At 38.3% G+C, this 22,327-nt stretch overlaps 1 protein-coding gene across 1 annotated transcript; it reads right to left on the bottom strand.

The window, feature by feature from the left end:
• Window positions 1-19,966: 19,966 nt before the first annotated feature.
• On the bottom strand, window positions 19,967-21,792 carry LOC104607417 (uncharacterized). Its single transcript, XM_010273061.3, has one exon. The coding sequence runs from the start codon at window positions 21,728-21,730 to the stop codon at window positions 20,153-20,155; it is 1,578 nt and encodes a 525-aa protein (XP_010271363.1). The 5' UTR covers window positions 21,731-21,792; the 3' UTR covers window positions 19,967-20,152.
• Window positions 21,793-22,327: the final 535 nt, after the last annotated feature.

A 22,327-nucleotide genomic window follows, 5' to 3' on the forward strand; every position in this document is an offset into this window, starting at 1 on the left:
ACCTCAATGAATTCATCGACATCATTTGGGCTCTCAATTTTAAACCTACGTTCAAAATTCTCACTTAGGAATTCAGCAATTTCGTTTTGGTCATATATCCAATAACCCTCATTATTTATGATCTTTGAAATTCTATTCCTGTTCTTTCTTATTGTGGCTACGATATGGAAGAAACTGTTATTCCTATCTCCAAGTTTGATCCAATTAATTATGGCTTTTTGGGTCCAATATGTTTCCTCTTGATAAGGATAGAGTTGAGGTGTCTTTGGAGAGCCGCCTCCAAAGAATTGGAGTAGCATTGTAGCATCGATAATGAATACTCATGTGAGAAAACCCATGGGTCGAACATGATGTTAACGCCACAGCCATTACCAATTAACCAATCAGCATCCTTTGTAAAATGTATTCTAACATCCATGACGCTTGACCAAAGACGAGAGCAACATGATTTTCTTTTCACAACCCAAAAATGAACCATCTTGTCAATACTTTCACAGCCTAAAAGGAACAATGTTTGGTGTCAAGAGACACCAAATCAACTTCATCACTAGAGCAATATTGATTAGATGCAAATCTCTAAATCCAAGATCGCCCTCCTCCATATGTAGTAAGAACTTCTCCCAAGCACACAAATAAATATGGGTTCCCTCCTTATTGTAGCCATACCATAAATCTCTTAAGATTATGTTTAGATCTTTACACAAATTTTTAGACATACCAGAAAGCCCATATTTGCTACTGGATGATGAAAGGTGGCACAAAATTATTAGAAAAGTGTCAGCACCCGATTTTTACTCAGTCCTTTCTTTGACCCATATCCTGAATTCTGGACACTCGATTGGACCACACCAATCTCTGCCAAAACCCTAAGAAACCAAATTTTAGCCTAAATGCCCATAAATCCATCGCTAAATCTATATGATTCCCTTTCGATGATCATGATTGTGCCAATCACACAAAATTTTAGCCCTAAATTCATTGATTTATCCAATCATCCATATGAGATTCCATTTTGACGTGTTTGATACTACGGCACTTCTCAAGCTTAAAACATGTGATCTATACATACCAGACACGATCACCCCCCCAACAACCTCATAATCCCAATCCATACATATCCACCAAATTTCATCCCAAAAATTTCTCATTTGACCCATCATCAAGCCTTGATTTTGTTATGAAAAATCGTATTGATCAAGACCTTACCTATCACGAATTTCTATCATCCAAGCCTTATTTGGACAATTAGCCCTCGTCACCATGTTCGAAGACCCAAAAACCCTAGCACTTAAACTAGGAAGACACTATTTCGACACACCAGATTGAATCGCCACACCAACTGTCCAACCTAGGATTTCAAACGGGTGGGGATTAATGTCAGCTCCTTACTTGACTCCATTAAAACACCTAGACCAATGAATTTGAACCTAATAAGATTAAAAGCTTAAAATACCAAACAAACCCCCACTTAAAACTAAGAAATGTCAAAACCACATTCAAAAGTTCATCAAGTTTACGTATTTTGCCACTGTCAGCCCCAAATACGAGGTTGCAATGTCTGGCACTCCCCGAGCTCTAATTGGATGCACAAAATTCATAAAAGTCCTTCCAAATTCAAGAAAATTTGTTGCACAAAGAATAAAGCAACTCCATGCATTTTTCTCTAAAAATCTTTGCCTATTTCAGTAAAAGAATTATATTGAATCACATGCACTATAGTTGGATGAATTGCATACCCATTTTCCTCTATCTTCCTCTATAAATAGAGGCCCAACTCGAGCTTGAAGGGGGAGGGAGGAGTAGTTTCCAAACTTTTGTAATACACAAATTTTACTTGAAATCTCTAAAGCCAAGCTCAAGCCTCAAATTTGTTTTCCCTATTTTCCAAACTTAGCAAAAAAAATGCTTAGCCCAGCTCCGTACCTCACTCAAGCTTCATTTGAAGTTTTTTTTTTAGCTGCAAGAAAGTTTGTTTCAATGTCGCACATGAGAGAGGTAAGTCTTTCATTCCACCGTCTCTATGCTTTTACTTTAGTTTCAAATTGTTTAAAGTCTTAAAACCATGGGAAAATTGCCTTCCTAATTTCCTATAAATTGAGAAAAAGAGGTGATGGTCTTAGGGAAACTAGTACCTAAGACCCGATAATATCACTTTAAATCAATTATGGGCGAAGTTAGGAACATTTTTGCCGTATTTTAAGAGTTTTGAGCAATCTTGTTAATTCGTGTTTCGCTAGAATTTGAGCCTGATTTACTCCCGTAATGGGCTACTATAGTAGCTTGGAGAGAGGGGTGCTTAACACCTTCCCTCTCCCAATCTTTGGGACTCAAAACCTTTTGACTCAATCCCTTTCCCATGGAGAATGGAATCATTATCAAATAGCTCAAGTTTAACTTTTAAGTCTGAAAACGAGGGCTCATTGCTTATAAAAAATAGGTGGTGACTCTATCTCTTTGAACCGACCATGAGCTTTTCGGAGCTCACAACGAGAAAATGCACTTATGCATATTTATGATTTTTTTTCTTTTCTTGTTTGTTTTAAAAATAGCTCTAAGGCTTATTTCATTCATTCATCATTAGAAATGTACAAACCCACTTCAAGGAATTTGGATTTGCTCTTCACACCAACCTTACAACATTTCTTGTACTTTGCATCATAAGTTTGAAAACTGAATCGGACAGGATAGTTTGACCGGTTGACCTAGGAACCATTAAGATAACCAGTTCCATTTCACCCTAAAACCACTCATGAGCCAAAAAACCATTGACTTGGTCGGCGACCCGCTGACATGAGTAGTCGAACCATCAACATGCGGACCAAGACAATGGTTTTTGGCCATTTTTATTTTAATTTTTGTTTAAATTAGAACATCCTTCGAACTGAGTAGTTAGACCATTCGACCCAAAAACCGGTGGCCAAAACAATTCTCTGTTCGATCAAGTTTTTAAAATGATGCTTTGTATTGTTATTCATGGGAAATGTTTTCCAATACATAGCGGGATGGGGTTGTGAGGTTGGTGTGATTTGCTTTGTGGGAAGCAAATCCTGGTTCCTCTTTAAAGACAATGTACAGACCCTCATCATAAATTTACAGCTGCTATGACAGATTTCATCCCAAAAAAAATCCGGATATATTCTTCACTTAACACTTTTCACATTAACCTCACGGCATACTATAGCTGTGCATTGGGAATATCTCCCCAAGTACCCATAAATGATAACATACAAGTATGGGAGGTATTCCTGAATTGCGGTTGCAACATATATACTTCAAGATTAATGTAAGGAACATATCCGATCTCTTCCCACCATCAAGAAGAAACTGCTCCATGAGCTAACTAATCCACTATACGACTACGAGATCCTAGGACAAAAGAGACGGATAAAATTCATGTACAGCTCTAACAAATCAGAAATTCTCCATAAAAGGTTAATTGCCACAGGTTGAAAATCAGAACCATTATGGCCACCAGTTTTCAGGTTGTCAATTGACCACCAGGTTCGAACAAATAACCTATTCCAACTTAAAAATTAAAATAAAAACAGCCAAAAGCTATTAAACCGATCGAAGATTCAACCCCTGGATCTGTGAATCATTGATTAAATCCATAGTTTTTTGTCAAAGACTGTATTAAGAATGAAGTGGAACCAATTACCTAAACGATTCCCATCCTAAACGGTCCAACCATCCAGTTATCAACGGTGGTTCGAAAACACTATCCACAATTATCGAGTTGCTCTACCAACTCCTCCCTAAAAGCAGCGCATCTTTCAAAGCCATTGCTTCAGCCTCTGTCGCCAGACATGGGACGACGTGATGTGTTACAAGAGTCCAGATTTTTCCCCATAACAAAACAACGTTACACACATCACAAATTTGTACCACTTGTCTCTCATCAACATCAAGAAAAATTCATGGAGAAGGCCCAAGCCCAAATAAAACGGACTTGGACTGGTCTGGTAGGGCATTTACCTTCAATTTGGCCCAAATTTCGGCCGGAAGTCTAATCTTAGGGTTGGGTATTAGTTGGCCTTGGCCACCCCGCCCTAAATCTCGCCCGTAACCATGGAAATTTAAGTGAAAGGGCTGATTGACTTAGGCCTTTTTGTTTGTTGTGCAATTTCGTTTGCTTTGCTGTGGATGTATGAGAGTGAGTTGAAGCTAGCCATGCAGGGTATTTTACCTTCAATTTGGCCCAAAATTCGACCAGAAGTCTAGTCTTAGGGTTGGGTATTAGTTGACCACTCCGCCCTAAATCCCGCCCGTAACAATAGAAAGTAAAGTTCAAGGACCGATTGACTTAGTCATGTTTGTTATGTAATTTCATTTGCCTTTTCGTGTGGAAGTATGGAAGTGTACATGAATTAGAGTTCAACCTTTTGTTTAGTTTTGTCATAGGTTTCATTTTGTTTTGTTTATTTGCGATGCATGTAATGCTGTGGTTGGTTGTCATGCAAATACATTTGCACTGATGTAAAACCATAACAATGTAAATGATTTGAATGTAAATTCTGATCTATTTTTGTTTCAAATTTTAACTTATTTTATTTGATTGCGGTGCAAATAAAGTAAATTAAGACATGAAATAGAATAAAGTATAATCCAAAATAAAATTAGGCAAAATTTTGCATTTTTTACATTTGCACTCCTATACATTTATACTAGTATAAATAAAATTGCACTACAACCAAACGCATCCTAAATAAAATGAAAGCTAAAGCAAAAAAGAAAAGCAAAATACTCTAAAAAAACTCAAAACGAAAACGAATCAGATTTTGCACGCACTTTGCATCATAAACAACGTTGTGGTTGAACTCTGAAGTTTGGACCGGTACATGCATATACCCAAGAATATCATTTGCCAACATTACTAGGTTTTTAATGCAACTAAATTATATCCAGTGGTAAGTAGCCATTTAAATCAAATCGAGTTGACTCGGCTTGGTAAGTAATTTGTTCGTGCAAACATGTTATTATCGGTAGATTTTTTTTAATTAAAAAAATATGTAAAACTCAAAAGCACACCATTGGCTATTGTTTTAAACCAATTTGATACCACCGATTTTTGAAAAATCAGGAACCGAAATCAAACCAAAACCAATCAGCTAATTGGTTTGGTTCTTTGGTTCCTCAGTTTTTTTTTTTTTTTAATTTTCAATGCACATTATAAAAAAGATATAATATAAATATTAGGGCTGTAATTGGATCATATTCAGATAGGATTCAATGAAATTCAAATCCGATGTGGTTATTGAAAACTTGTGTTCGAATCTAATCGAATTTGACAATGTTGGATTTGAATTCAATCCTGATTGACTCGTATCGGATTCGCATTTAATTTGACTTCACTTTTATTTTTTTAAACACAAAAAAACTTAAAAAGTTAATTACTATTCAACTTTTATATATAATGAATTAGTGTAAATATATATAGATAGAGATTTATATATAATATAATATATAAACATATATTTTTATAATTTTAAATGTAATTATGTAAAATTTATATATTAAAATCAATAAATATTATAATATAACCGGACTAGGATTTTATTCGGATCGGAGTGAGTCAAATCCAAATTCGATCCGATTACATAAACACACCATCCGGATCCAAGATAATCAAATTGGATGTTGGATCGGGCCTCAGATTATTTTTTATCAATAACAGGACTAATAAATACTATAATATGCATAATATATTATATTATAAAGGACAAATTTCTTAAACTACCCTTATGGTTTAGCTAATTGACTAACTCTACCTTTACTGTTTACATAGTCTTAAAGTACCCATACTATTTCTGAAAATTGACATTGCCATTAAATGCTAATAGAAAGAAACAAAATGTCAAAGTTACCCTCCACTATTCCTCAGAATTTCAAAATAAAACTAACCTCCCCTCTTTCCTTCCATCTTCTTTTCTCGATGTAGGGCCTATGCTCATCAGCAAACTTGCACCATTCTTTAAGATGTATCAATCACACACTCCAGTAAACAAGACGAGATCTGATTTGTTGCGCCTATCAGTCACACACCACACATATAAATTTAAACTTTCTTTAAATCCCAACAATATTGCATCTCAATTACTATAAAAAAAAAGCATCAAACTTAATGTGTTAAAGGAATTACAAAGACAAAATCCTTTTGAAACCAAGCAGTTTGTTCTCTTAGAAAGAGACTAGTCGATACTCTATGATGCAATACCCCCACCAGATGTAAACAACACTCAACAAATGCTCACTTGATCTTCTTCTTTGGCCTTAGCTACTTGCTGTGACCACATTCATTCTTTTTGCAATTGACAGCCCTGGGATGTAGACGTGTGTAGCATTTCCTGCAAATTTTGTCATGATTGTATTTCTAAACCAAAGCCATCAAAGAAGGCTTGATAATTCCACCACGAAGCCTCAGAAGAACCAGATGCAATGTAGACTATTATTGGATGTTGTAGTTAGCAATGGTCTGGCCATCTTCAAACTGCTTTTTGGGGAAGATCGTCGTCTTCTCTACTCAAACTAGCATCGGCAGCTAACCTTCCGTCCTCTCTCTCTCTCTCTCTCCCCCTATTTTACCTTTCCTTTCCATCTTTATTTTCTTCCTTTTCTTTTTGTCACGGTTCATCATCTTCCGACGAGAACAACGAATCCTCAGCGATGATATTCTCTTAGTCTTCCCCGTCATCATCACCAACAAGAATTTCTTTGTTTCTTTTTCTTATGCTTTTCTCCCCACGATCCACTCTTCTCCTTCCCCCTTGATTTTGTTATTCTCTCTCCTTTGTCCTCTCTCATTCCCTTCCCCCTGTAAAAGATCTGAAATGATTGGAGAGAAAACTTACAAGGGCTTGTGCCTTTCATTGTGCTTATATAATACAAGAGTTTTGGTTACAATCTAATTGTATACCTGGCAGAGGTTAGGTTACAATGATAAGGATAACGGTGGTGATAATCATAATGATAAAGACTGAGTTGGAGTGGGAAACTTAAGAAGATAAGGAGATAAGGTTCGATGGTTGGGTTATGTGTCAAGTGGGCTTGGGCCCAGTCAACTCAACACCCCCCCTCAAACTGAGCTGGTGTTTCACAACACGAAGTTTGAATCGTAGATCTGAGAATCGAGCTGTTGGCAATGGTTTGGTGAATATGTCAACCAATTGGTCTTTGGTAGATATGTAGCAAACATCCAGAGTTTTGGAGGAAATCTTTTTACGAACAAAATGATAATCAATCCCAATATGCTTTGTTCGTGCATGAAAAATTAGATTGGCGACTAAGTATGTGGCACCAATGTTATCACACCACAAAATGGGTGATGGGGAAGAAGATATATCAAATTCAGAGAAAAGTATTTGTAGCCAAAGTAATTCAGATGCAGCAACAACAATGCTTCTGTACTCCAATTTTGTGATGGATTTGGAGATAGTGACTTGTTTCTTTGAGGTCCATGAGATCAGGTTATCACCAAGAAAGACCAGAAGCCACCTTGGAAGCACCAATCATCTGGGCAACCGGCCCAATCAGCATCAGAGAAAGTATGCAACTGAGTGGATGTAGAAAGGGATGATACAAAGGCCATAATTGATTGTAGACTTAAGGTACCTTAGGATCCTTTTGACTATTGTTCAATGGACTGTAGTGGGCTTGTGCATAAACTGACAGGCCTTATTGACTGCAAATGATATATCAGGCCTTGTAAAAGTGAGATATTGAAGTGCACCCATAATAGCCCGGTAAGTAGAGATATCAGGTAAAGGATCTCCATCAAATGCTGAAAGTCTTGTACTAGAGGCCATAGGAGTTGAAGATGGTTTGCAACCTTCCATGTGGGCCCGAGTGAGCACGTCAGAAATATACTTGCGTTGTGAACGAAAAAGCCCAGATTTAGTTCTAATTGCTTCAACACCTAGGAAGTAACTGGGCCTAGGTCCTTAATAGCAAATTCAGTGGCCAAAGAAGATATGAGAGAGTTGATGGTGGAGGGATCTGAGCCCGTTATGATTATGTCATCGACATATATTAACATGAAAAGCTGAAGCTTGGATGTCTTGAGAATAAATAAGGAAGAGTTAGGGTCTTTGCACCCAATGGGCTGTTTAATCCCATATAAGGACTTTCTTAAGTGGCATACATAATCTGGATTCTTAGGGTCTTTGCACCCAATGGGCTGCTCCATAAAAACATTTTCATTGAGAGAACCTTGTAAAAAGGCATTTTGGACATCCAATTGATGGAGGTCCCAATGTTCGGAGATAGCCAAGCTAAGAATGATATGCACAGTAGTGGGCTTTGCTACTGGACTGAATGTCTGGGCTTAGTTGCTACCTTCCATGTGGGCTTTGTTGCTGAAAGCCTTTTGCAACTAAGCGGGCTTTGAAACAGTCTATAGATCCATCAGCCCTTCTCTTGATTCGGTAGACCCATTTGGTTCCAACAATTTTCATTAAAGGTAACCTTGAGTAAGTGTCCAAGTCCCATTACGTAGGAGGGACTTTGATTGTTCTTTCAAATTGATTTTCAACAAGTTTCTTGAAATGCATAAAAATAGTGGGAGCTTTTGATTCAAGAATACCTACTAAAACCATCAACAAATAAAATAAATACCTGCAACCATGAGAAGAGGTGACAGGTGAAGGTCCCCAAACATCTGAGAATATGACCTCTAAAGGAGAGGTTATTTTAGAAGAATCAAACACAAAAGGTAATTTATGACTCCTACCTAACTGACATGCTTGACAAAAGTTAAGTTTATTGTTTCTAGAATTTAGAGGTAACTGAAATTGAGCAATAACTGAGTAGACCACCTTGAGAGCTGGATGACCTAGCCTCCTATGCCACGTGTCCACATTTGTACACTCCCCTATAGCAGCAAAAGGTGAAGCTAATTGCATACCATCCCGCCTTGTGATCAGCTTGTAGAGACCACCTTCATTCACTCCTTGGAGAAGCACCCTCTTGGTGAGAGCATCCTTGACATAGAAAACATGAGGGTGGAATTCAAAATAAACATTGTTGTCAATTGTGAACTGCCCAACAGATACTAGATTCTTGGTAATTTGAGGAACATGCAATATATTATTTAAATGTAATGTGTGTTCCTTAGATGTTATGATAGAGGAACCAATGTGTTTAATAGACAAACCTGAACCGTTGCCAATTCTTATTTGATCTAGGCCCGTATATTCTGAGTGTACACTGAGATTGGCCAAGTCTGATGTAAGATGGTTCGTTGCTCCTGAATCAGGGTATCATGCGTCATCATGATTGGAATTTGTAGAGGTGTGATATGCCTGCTTTTGCTGCCTGAAGTTTTCTCTATCAAAGTTGCGATCAAACTTGTGCTTACACTTAAATGCAGAGTGATTTTTACCTCCACAAGTCTTGAAGATTGTGAGTATTCATGGTTATAATCCTTCCCAATCACCTTCAGAGCGGCTGCAGAATGCTGTTCGTCAGTCAATAACCCATGCCAATCGTTTCAAGTTATCTGCGCTCTCTCCCAACACTGTTCAGTCATCCATTACAGTCTACAAGGGAGAGTATCACATGAAAATAACACTCGGTACTCCACCTGTACAAATCCTCTCCCTTGCTGACAATTGTAGCGACCTCATATGGACACAGCGTAATCCTTGTAATGGCTGCTACCAGAGCTCGTCGACGTATCATCAGAACGTTGTGAAGTACTACGTTTCAAGACCTGCCGCTCATCAGATGTCTGCCAATACTCCTATCAATACGACGACCAAAACTACACCGATGGAAATTTGGCTACTTACACAATCACCGCGGTGTTGGGAGACGGCGGCGCTGGAGGATGGTAGAGGAGGAGGCACCGCCATTGCCTCTGTCTCCATCCATCTCCGACAACGTTGCCGGAGGCAGAAGTAAAGGTGGGCGGTGTCAGACAGAAGCGGAGGCAGAGGCATTGTGGAAGATGAACAGAGATGTGGAAATAGGGAGGCATTGATAAATAAATTATAAGAGGAAGAAGATAGAACAATATTTTTACCCTTAATTGATATTATTTTTAAAATTTTATTAAAATTATTACTTTTATTGATATTAGGACTCAAAAGTTATCCTATGATCCCAGATTGCTTCCCCCACCATTACCTTGGGGAGTATGGTCCAGCTGAATGTTTTTCTTAAAAAAAATAAAGGAAAGATAGGGACTTAAATTAATGGATGTCAAGAGGTTTAATCAATCTCATTTGATATATTTAACATGGCAACTAATAAACAAATGGACCGCTTTGCTTATGTTTGATAGCTTGCTGTTTTTTCGGTTGATGATCAGAAAACATGCTTGTTCGAGGCTGATCATTGATATTTATAGTTTAAACGTCATATTTCTAATAAATTTACAATGATATTTAGTTAGAAAAATCTACTAACCCAAAACTTGTCACAGGGGAGAGCAGCAATGGTACTAGACACAACCAAGGATATCATGATGACAAAAAGACAAATTCATGAAAAAAAATAAAAAAGATGGTTCAATTGGATTCATCCAACGTTTTTTTTTCCTCTACCGTCGACCACTGAAAGCTTTACCAGCCAGGGAGAGCATTTCCAGCAAAAGTAACACATATGTCACCAAAGGGGTCGTCATATAATTTAATATAAATGAACAAAAATAAAATCCATCGCAGGGGACCAGAGGCAGGGTATCATGATGACAAAAGTTATATTCTATATATCTACTCACAATTTAGTCAGAAATAGAGGACAAAAAGAAGATACAGACTTTCTGACCATTCTCAAATCCATTTACGTGACGAGGCATAACAGAAAGAATAGCAGAAGGGGAGAAAGAGAGAGGGAGGGAAGGAGTCAAACCAGATGGGCCCAGCTGTTGGATCAATGGACCTTCTTTTGGATTGATGCTCATAATAATGCAGCGATCCACCCAAAGATCGTTTTTGGTCAGAACTTGCTATTTCAGTTCTGTACTCAACATAATAAGGTGATCCCAAAGCCCAATCAATTCATACTGTTTTTATTTGTTAGGTAGAAGAGCAATGGGTAAAGGCTACGGTGATCAAAAATCAATTCTGTATTTTTACTACTTTTATATTAAAGTTGGTAGCAATAGCAATTTGACCGATATTCTCAGACCTATTACACATAAAAAATGAAGTAAAATACAAATTACAGAGACAAAGAAAAGCACTAGAGCCAAGAGATGTACATTGGCAATGACCCCTGTTTTAGGGACTGAAAGCAAGAAGGGTTTAAAGCACATGTAAAAGTGAAAGAGGAGGAGAAAGCAAAAGCTCATGTGAAGTTGAGAGCAGAGAAAATAAAAGGAGAGAACCAGCCCAGGCGCCCTCGAGAGCTGTGTCACCTCGCTTGCAGGGGTGTACTCAATAACACCAGGCAAGCTTTTTCTTGCATCGCCATTTGACAATTACCCAGTAGCTTTCTCACTTTCTATCCCCTCCAGTTTCCCCTCTTTCTATCTCCCCAAAGGTCCAAACCAAAACCCAACCTCTGTATTTTTTTTTTTTACTTCTGTCGATAACAGTTATTTGTTCCAGATTTGAGGAGACTAGTCATTCTCTGGTCTCTCTCGTTCGACTGTTTGAGACGACAACATGCACTTTCAACCATATGTGCAGGTGGGTTTATTTCAGAAGTTAATGGTTTTAGCCTTTCTGTACCTCTTACTAATTGGAGAGAACAACGGCACGGCAAACGTTCTGGCTGAGGAGCAGCCTCTAGGGGCTCAAGAAATGCAGCAACAGCAACAACAGCAGCGGCAGAGACAACTGCGGCTTCACCACCCATTTGATGTGTTCTTCTCAAACAAAAGGAGGGTTCCCAACTCCTCAGATCCTCTCCACAACCGTTGAAGCCTTGTTCCGTCAAGTGCCGATCGATTACAGTGGGAAGATAAAAGATGGGTGTGTTTTGTTTCTTGCTCTTTCCGGTTTGAGAGGGAGGGCCGGAGAAAGGGAAAAGGGAAAGAAAAATGTGAAAAAGGAGATTTTGAGCCCCATACAACCGGCTGCCGTGGTGAATACAGTCATTAGCTCTTTGTGTATTTTAGTGATGTTGTCTGGATGCTTTTTCCTCGTGAGTTGCATCCTTGTTTTGTGGGTTCCTCCCATGGGACTCTATATAACCTACACTGTATGTTTAATATATTAAGTTTGTCTGGATTTCTTCAAATTGCGACTTCATACATACATGTGGGTTCTTTTGTCCGGTACCTTTCCCAATTTTCTTCTTTATTTGCTTCTCTTTCCTTTTTTTTTTCCCCCCTTTCTTGTAGTCTTCTTCTGATGCATCTTTATTGTCCCCCATTTGCTTTGCTCGCATTCAACTTTTAACATGCGACTTTGAAATCTTCTCACAGTTTCAAACTCCCCTTTTTCGTTATAGAAACCTTTTTCTCTCTGTGTGCATTGCAATGGATAAAGATGCTAGGCATGCTCAATCAATGATAGACAAAAGCTACAAGGCTGCGCTCAGTGTTTTGCAAAGGATCAAGGGATAGACAAATGATGGCAAAAGAATATACAACTCTGCTCCTGAACTCTGAATTCTAATGATAATTAATTAAATAGATGCATGCATTAATTCTTCTATGATCCTAACCTGACTCCTGGCTTTATTTTATTGGGTTAGCTCAAAAGAATAGAAAACTGATCAGGTCATTCCGATTGCCAATGCCAAACTTATTACCAAACGACTTAACTTGGTCCATTCGTGGGCAGCTAGCGAAGCTGTAAATGTTATTAGGAACGATTTATTGCGTGATGCATACTGCGTGCGCAGGCTTGATGGTACAAAGAAAAAAAAAAGTTCAGAATTCAGGAACGCAGGAGGTGTGGCCCTTGTCTTCCACCGTAAGTAGGACGGTTTCCTCTTTTGGAAAAGGAGCTATAGTCAACTCACATGGCAGTATGGCTCTGTAGTCGTGGGCTCATGCATATTCCCCTTCGTTAAAGGTGACGGTGGTGGCGGTGAGTTGCAGTGCGACTCGTTTCATTAGGTTCAGCGTTCAGGTGTCTGTGATCATGAATGATGATGATAAATCGATAATGGTCATTTCTCGATCTCGAATGGGATTTGGAAATCTGTGGGAGTAACGCGAGACCATGACCTTTCTACCATTGGAACTAGAAAAATTCTAATATATGTGTTGACCGAGATCGTACTGATGATGGATGCAGGACGCCGAGACAGTTGAAATGACCCAAACGCAGTCTACAGACGACTTTTCAACACAGACTTGGGAGGCATACAGCAACAAAAGCTTCCCTACGGCCTCCGTTTCTGAATTCCGATTCCTCAAGAGAAAAACAAAAGCTTGCCGTTCCCAAATCCAATTTACAGCAACAAACTATTTACGTCAAGCTAGCTAAGGCAAACATGAGCATTATCTTCATCATATAATTCCGATATATTTGCCTTTTGCTCCACGTCCAGGCCAAAACAAGATATTAAATTAATAAATCAGTTCAATGCCATCATTATGTCAATACTTGCAGACAGTGGCTGTTCAAATGTCTTTTTAGCTTTTGATTCGAAAAAAAATGTTTTTTTTAATCTAATCACTATTTTAAGCATTTAAAAAATCATCTTTTTATTTACTATTTTTTATCTTTCAATTTAGGTTTACATTTTGGTTTTCAATTTAGAATTTTGTTTGTGGTGGTGCAGCTCCAAATTGTCCCAGTGATGAAAATAAATTGGCTTTGTATAATTCATTTATATTATATGGTCATTTACTAAAAACGCCTCTATATAGTTTTATGTATTTATTAAAATCTATCATATTAAGTTTCAGCTCCAATTTTAACATGGAAGGAGTGAAAGGAGGGTGTGGGGATCAGTCCAGTAGAGAAATTTCTTTCTCATTCTTATTTAAGATGAAATTCTAAAACAGAAAATAATGGGTAAAAATAGACAGAATGAAAAAATATTGCTATGAAATCAAGTACTTTTTTTTTTTTTAAATGTATTCTTTTTAGACTAACAAGTGTCCTGTGTTGTTCATTTTCATTCTTCAAAAAAAATTGTGTCGATACTCATAAACCGCCAACCTAGGTCTCCAATAGTCAATGTTTACCACTTGGCATAAATGTTTTGTAAAAGTATTTTCATAAAAGTATTTTTATAAAAGTGCTTCCATAAAAGTGTTTTTATAAAAGTACTTTCATAAAAGTGCTTTTGTAAAAGTACTTCCATAAAAGTGTTTTCATGTAAAAGTACTTTCATAAAAGTGCTTTTGTAAAAGTGATTTCGGGTAAAAGTGGTTTTATAAAAATGCTTTCATAAAAGTACTTTCGTAAAAGTAAACATCTATGGCAACAGTTTTATAGGTATAGTTTCCTCAAAGAATGAAATGAACAAGATGGGGTATGATTATTTTTCATGATGCAGGATAATCAATTTTTGTGCTATGGGGTTGATTTTTCATTCAAAAAAGAATGTGGTCGTTGGCAAGAATTTTGTAACCAAACACTAATGTTATTCATTCTTGCCCATTCTTGCTTAGAATGAGCAACAACTAGGGGAATGAGGCTCAAAGCAGTGAAGTAAACATTAAATTTTTATTCTTTCATTGTTTTATTTTTTTTATATATACATATAAAAAATGTGTATATTACATTTACGTACCCTGTACTTTGGGTGTATTGATAGATAGGTATTCTGAATTTTCAATTGCAACACTTGAGTACCCTTAACTCTCAAAAGTAAACACAAATAGGTCCATCCCTTAGTACTCTGTCAGTTAAGCATTGCATAATGCCAAAAACACTCTTCTCATGTATTTTTGAGATCATTCTTAGGCAATCGAACTTCCCCACAATGACGTTTTCACATGGAAAGCAAATAACATATTCAAATTTTCTAACGATGGGCATTAATTGGTGATGATTTTACATTTAGAATGATCTCAAAAAATACACAAGAAGGGTATTTTTGACATTATGTAATCTTTAACCGATGGAATACTAACAGATAGACCCAAGTGTTTATTTTTGAAAGTTCAGGGTACTTAAGTGTTACAATTCAAAGTTCAGAATATTTATCTATCACACCTCTCAAAGTACAGGGTACCTATGTATAATTTACCCTAAAAAATAAATATACAAGCTTGGTCTGAACTGAGCTCGAATGTCTTGCGAATAGTTTGGTTTGGACCCACCCCTACCTCAAAAAACAATGCTTTTAAACTATGGTTGACTTGAACAATTATTTGACCGTTCAACTTGTTTCACCTTTGGGAGAAGAGTGAAACCTGTCCCGTTAATCTAATGAATTATTAAACAACCCTCTTCTACATTTATTGGTTTTATTCACTTGGGTGATGTTTGGCATGAGTAATGATTTTTTGAAAATCTATACCATGTTGGAGCCGCATCAGTATTAGAGGAGTTATTGTTGAAATTTCCATTTGGTTGGCCGATTTCGATGATTTTTAAGAAACCCGTCAAAAATTGATTCTTGAAACCAGCCCTTTTCAGGGATATTTTTTTGGTGATTTTATGATTTCTAGATGGTTCCAATTTTTTGAAGATGACATGGCGTCCAATATGACATTGAATAATAATTTTAATACATAAACAATTGGCCATTGAGAATTAATACCAAATAGATCAATAAGGCTCCATTTAGAAAGAATACAAATATACATATATCCTATGCAAATACATACAAAATAATACAAAATATAAGTGTGCGAAAAAATCAGCATTTTTATGTTTAATTTATTTTTAACATATCACGTCAATTAGTTAAACTATCTAGTCAAATGGATGGTCAAAAATGTGCAAGACATAGATGACGGTGGCAATGGGAAGGGAACAATGGTGGGTGCTTGCGTGGCAATGGCCTCATCTACAACAAAAACAAGCTGCCTCCTCTTCCTCTTCTTTCTCTCTCTCTCTTCTTTCATTCTAAGACAAAAACATGATATATCGACATTTTTAGGTTTTCTTTTCCCGTATGTTCCCATTTGAAAGCCAATACATTGATATTCCTATCTAAGTGATATTATTGCTTTAGCAATTTGACATTTTGACCTATTCGACAGGGACGGTCGAATTAATTCCCACTTGAGATCCTTTGGCATCTTGAACAACCAGGTAGTTTAGTTCCCACTTGGTTGATGCGACGACTCCAGCCAGTTAGTGGTGCCTTCATTTACTAATCAATCAGCAACCTGGTTTCCTTCGCGATGAACATAGCTGTATTGGACTTGGAGATTGGGCTTCTCTCGCTAATCTTTTGCATTCCCCGAGAATGTTCTGGAATCTCCATCTTGTATGACATTATCCTTAAAAACTTTTATAGTAGTCTTTGAATCTCTTTTGGTATTACATGTGATTCAGCAAAAACTTCAGGCAAGTTTATGGGCCTTCAATGCAGCCCACATTTGAAGTACCACCAATGCTACCTGTAGTCATTTTTAACAATTCACCGTTTGGAGTTTCTGGCTAAGCATCCATAAGCACGCCTGCCTTTTATGTTATTGAATGCATCAAAATTAATTTTGATAGTGTTTTCTGCTGGGAGTTCATTTAATCCAAATGGTTTTAATTTTTACCTTTTTTCTTTTTCTCATGCCAAATCTCTTTAGGCCGCATTTGTTTTCGGTGGAAATGAGAACCGGGATAAACTTTACACCTCGGTTCGAATTTGTACATGTTTGTTTTAGGTGTTCTTTTACACCTTAAATAAGTGTAAAACTCCACTTAGGGTGAGTTTTGCATCGAGAATCGATGGAAAGTTATCACCGATAAAGTCGATGTAAAACTTCATTGTCTTCTCTATCAGTGTAAAAGGCAATGCTCGCACCTCCTCTCAGCCATTGCAACGGTCGATTAAGGTGTTTCCACCATTTTTTTTTTCCGATTTGAGGAGTGGATATGAGGAATGACAACTCACTGCTCGCATGTCCTCTCAGCCACTGCAACGGTCGATTAGGGCAGTTCCACCATTTTTTCCAATATGAGGAGCGAATTTGAGTAGAGAGGATATGAGGAATGACAACTCATTACTCGCACCTCCTCTCAGCCACTGCAACAGTTGATTAGGGCGTTTCCACCATTTTTTTTCCGATCTGAGGAGCATATTTAAGGAATGACAACTTGTTGCTCGCACCTCTTGTTAGCCACTGCAACAGTAAAAAGTTGTTTCTACCATTTTTCCGATCTGAGGAGCGGATTTGTGGAAAGACAACTCATTGCTCGCACCTCCTCTCAGTGACAACACAGGTATGACTCTTCCACCATTTTTTTTTTCCAATCTGAGGAACATATGCCTCAGATCTGCACCATTTGTCCGATCTAATTACATGGTTTCATTTCTCACCATCCTTTGATCTCATAATGGTGTTTTCTCACATATTTTTTTTTTGGTTTCAGTTGTTTTATATTTTTTCCAGTTCTCATCTCCACCAAGCTAAATCTGCTTGTACTTGCACCTCCTCTCAGCCGCCAAGAGCTCCCATTGTTCAAGCTCGATGTTTCATTGTTGCAATGTTCAAGCTTATTGTCTTCACCGTTGCAAGGGTAACCAACATTCAAAATATTTTCATTGAATTTTACATCTTGACAACCAAACATGGTTGGTGTAAATTTTTCAAAAACAAGCGGTCCCAATTTCCATCGACTACTGAATCGGTTCTCATTTTCCATGGGTGTAAAATTTGAATTTACACCTCAAACAAACACAACCTTATTGTCTATATAACTTCTCTTAGGCTTTGCAGGGCCTTAGGCTCAATTTGGAAGGAGTACAAATACAAATATGTACAATACAAATACATATAAAATACAAGGTTTTACACTTTACATATTTGTATTTGTACTTGTATTCCTTTCAAACTGGGCTTTAATGATTATTTGTGGTGGGTTGAAGTTTTTATTATTGAAACATGTCATTTCTATTTTTTCATACATAGCACAATATATATGTATGCTATCTTTTCCTATATCGAATCACATTTGTTATCCAAATTATTCTTCCTGATCTCATCCCATCAATATCGAGGATGGATGTAAGGTTTAGGGGGTGTTCTTTTTTCGGATTTTGAGAGGGGGGAAGTTGGTCAATGGGATTTTGGTTCCCATTGACCAAGAATCCATGTTCTTTTTTCAGATTAATGTGGGGACCAGGGAAAGTTTATTTTCCTGGGTACCCATTTCCTAGGTGGGTAAATATTTTTCCCACCAGGGAAAAGTTTCCAATACTTGAATGGGACAAAAATGCCCCTTTTAATGATGGATTTTCATGGTTAAAATGATTATTTCCTTTTTTTTACTTAGAAAATAAAAGAGCATGGATATATATACTTATTTGGATAAGTGCTTCATAGGAAACTTGCACAGATAATTGCATTTACTCGAATAAGTAACTTAATTAAAAGTGAACAGGGCCTTAGATCATTGGAAATTGGGATTTGATTTCTTACTAGTGACCAAGCTTGCATGGCCATATCACAGTTTTGGTCACTACCCTCCATATTTCCACCAAATAAACATTATGGATGACATACTCACAGTTCAAGCCTTAGTGATATAAATTTTCCCTTGTTGGGAGCATATTTCTGATGGCTATATCCATAAGAAAATTTTATTTTTGGTTGGCATTCCACTTTCTCAATTTTCTTGCTAAAACTCATGACACGATCATTTGTGTTAGCCTCGTATTTATATTTAGGCAATCATAAATTGACTTAACCGATTTAACCGAGAACTCCCCATTTGTAATTGCTCCCCACACCATCTTATGTTCTTTTTCCTTGAGGGGAGGATTATTGACTGTATAGTGTATACACTGGGCTATTTCATCTGAAAATATCTTTTTAGTTTTGATTTTTTTTCGCTTCATTATTAGTTTTGATTCTATTCCATCTTTTATTTTCGAGTATTAACTCCAATTTTCCTTCTTCCTGCCATCTCATATCTTCCACGCTAGACCTCTCTTCTGGTTTGCAAATATCTCTACATGCCCATGCAGACTTTTTTTTTGGCATCGGAGCCGGTGGAAAATCACTTTTTTTTTTTAAGTATTTTGCTTTTGCTAAACAATCCCATAGATTCTCATTTCATATCAATACTCTCCATCCTAATTTCTTTAGGTTTGCTGCATTTATGAAATTCATATTAAATGCCCAAACCTTCAACCACAAATTATAATCAAGCATTACTCTTTTTTAGAATTCATTTTGAGTGCTCAAACGCTAAACTCCTCATTCTTAACCTTGCAACTAAGATTGGCAAGATCTGTAATTTTAAACACAGAACTGAATCAATCAGTTCTTAAGACAATCAGTCCTGATTATAATAAATCCGCTGAAAATATTATATATAATATATATTATAATAAATAGAATCAATTCTAAACTGATAATAATTCAGGCAATATATCAAGAACTGAATATTGATTCATCAATTATAATTCTTAGAACCACAACTGACCCAATCGGCTTAAGTCCATCGGGCCTGTTGGGTCAGACCAGCCCATCCCTACTTGCAAGTTGCAACCACCTCATTATTCCTAAGAGTGCAACTTGATTTGGGTTGGGCTATTATCAAAGTTTGAATGGACCGGACGTAAAAGGCTAAACTTTTGGGGAAAAATATAATATGCTGACTTAAACTAATATGGGTTGAACCCCTAGCTATTCCAGTATTCCTTACTTGCCATCATCCTAGATAGAACATAGAAAACCTTGAAGGATTTATAATCTCACTTGGTCATCCTTCTCATGTTTCGAGTGGCCCCTGAACTGCTTATGATTTAGGTTAGTTCTGAACAATTGCACGATTGCCACAACATTTTACAACAATGAAATATTAACTTTACCTCCAAAATATTTACTTGAAAATTGATAAAAGCTCACACTAAATCGAGCCCTAATTCCCTAAATCATCTCTTATTATATATTATTTACCCATTTTTCATCCCATCTTAATATCAGATTGTGTCAATGTGACATTAATTTTTGGATATCTTATTATTTGACTAAGAAAAAAGTGTTTCACTTCATTGCACATCTACAGCAAGTACTAAGCATGCAGTATATATAAAGCCATAGGTTATCACTCTAGTTCTTTAAGAATTAAGACTACATTCTACACAGTCTTATATCCATAGTAAATGGCCTATTAAAATTAAACTATTTCCCCGGAATCAGTGGCAAATCAACTTCATCACACCAATCCACACATCTCGTCTCGAAGTATGGACTCTTCAGATCGTTAGGCCAATAACTCAGCCACACCTTCCCTCCTATCCTCCACTTTAACACACTACCTTCCATTTCCTTACTCAGTCTCCACCCTACACCTTCCCCGTACTCGTCTCCCGCGAATATCACACCGCCCGATTTATTGAACGGTCTATTCGGCCCCGAATACCGCCTCCGTAAACCGTTCACTGGATTCCCACCTTTGGCCGGTTTCCACGTAGCCACTTCAATTCCGCTAACGTTGTCACACAAAACCGCCTCGAAAACCGCCGCGTTCCCGTCGGCGTCCTGTTCCCATCTCCAGTTCCTCATTCTTGTCCTCGCCGACGACGTCGCCTTGGCTTTCACCTTTGGGACCTTCGACTTTCCAAAACTTCCGTGCATGGTCTTCTGCGTTTCCACTTCTCTCTCCGGGTTATCAGTGGACCGCCCCAGGCTCAGACTTGCCACGTAAGTCGAACCGATCTCCGGACCGACCCAGATGCGGATCCTCGACGGGAAATGCTTCTCCTCGGTGTACTCCCCGTAGTCGTTTTTACTGAGTCCCAACTTAGCAACGTGGAATCTTATATTATCGACACGCGCATTGACTTGAAGAAATCCATCGTAGAACCCCACCGAGTACTCCAGCTGGATGACGGCCTCGAGCTGCTGGTGCGCCAGAGCGTATCTTAGCACGGATTCCTTTGTCTCGAGAAGTGGGTACTGATCTTGTTGACCGTTGACACAGGTACGTGGCATCGACAGTATCGGGGCGTAAGCCTTCAGGATCCAGAACCCGTGAGATTCCGTGGCGTAGGAGAAGCCCAGCCTGTACGACGGGAGTGGGGTTAATGATTGCAATCCTACGCCAAGCTCTCTTAACATCAACCACTTTGCTAACATGTACCCGAGGGTGCGCATGAAGCAAAGCTCCGCGTCAACTCCTACGGACATCAAGAAGGTCCGAATTACGTGCTTGTTAGATGACAGTGCCTCCAGGTTAGGAGGTAACAGGGTTTTGAAGTAGAGCGAGCCGACTTCGCTGGGCGCATCGCAGACGCATAACCAGAAGAGGCGACAGAGGAAGACCAAGTTGAAGAAGTTGGAGAACGATTCCGGAGAGTGGGAGTCGAGGATCCAGGAAATGGGTTCGGGCTTCAGCCTCTGTAACTGGGAGCGAGGACAGGTGGTGTCGTGTGTGGAGGGAGAACGGGCTATGATTTCTTGGAGCAGTTGGAGGAGAAGCGGAAGGAAGGGCTTGTCGGCTGAGAGAGGACATGGATCAGAGACCCAAAGGGTTTTGTTAGTGTTAGAAGGATGGAAGCCGTGTAAGCATACGGTTAAGGTCACTAGAGCTTCGGTGTTGGATCCTGAAGTTCGTTGGGCGTTGAGGACAATCGATTTCGGGGTGTTGTCTGGGCTGCCGCCGGCGTTGGAGCTCACAAGCTCAAAGACGGGTGGGGAGTCAGACTCGGGCCAATCGTCTGAGCTAGGAAGGTCGCATAACCATGACCAGATATCCATATGTGGTTGGTTGCAGCTTGCAGGTTTTCGATGAATAAATCTCTAGAGATTAGAGGTGATGACTGATGGGGGAAGTTTTATATTTATAAAGAGAACGAGTGATGGACGGAAAGCCAACTTGGAGGGAGTCTTAGCCACTTGAAGGGACGGATGCCAAGAAATGAAATTGGTGGCTCAAAGTGGGCCTCGTCTGTGTGTTTGCATCTTCTGCGTTTGGATTCATTAATGAGGGGATGAACGTGTGTTTGGAATTGGAAGGTTTGGCGCTATCAATTATCAAAATGAAGTTTTGGAAGCAGAAGTAGGAAGTGTAATACAATACTGAATGGTGGTGTAGGCCTCCACGTTCAACACAGGCAGGAAATGGTAGAGTATGTATATCACGGGAGGCTAGCTAGCTAAGAGAAAGGCCAGTTGAACACTTCTGGTTGCCATGGAAAGTCTCACAGGATTACATTACACGTAGATGACATACGCAGTAGAGAACTAGAGATGTTGGCCCTCATCATGAATTTCTTCTAGTACTGTAATTATTTTCAATTGGGTTATAAGATTGTGAGGAAACGATAGCGACCATTCCATGTCTCTCAACCGTAG

The sequence above is a fragment of the Nelumbo nucifera genome, chromosome 5, assembly GCF_055504915.1.
Source record: "Nelumbo nucifera cultivar China Antique chromosome 5, China Antique-T2T, whole genome shotgun sequence".
Classification (NCBI taxonomy): domain Eukaryota; kingdom Viridiplantae; phylum Streptophyta; class Magnoliopsida; order Proteales; family Nelumbonaceae; genus Nelumbo; species Nelumbo nucifera.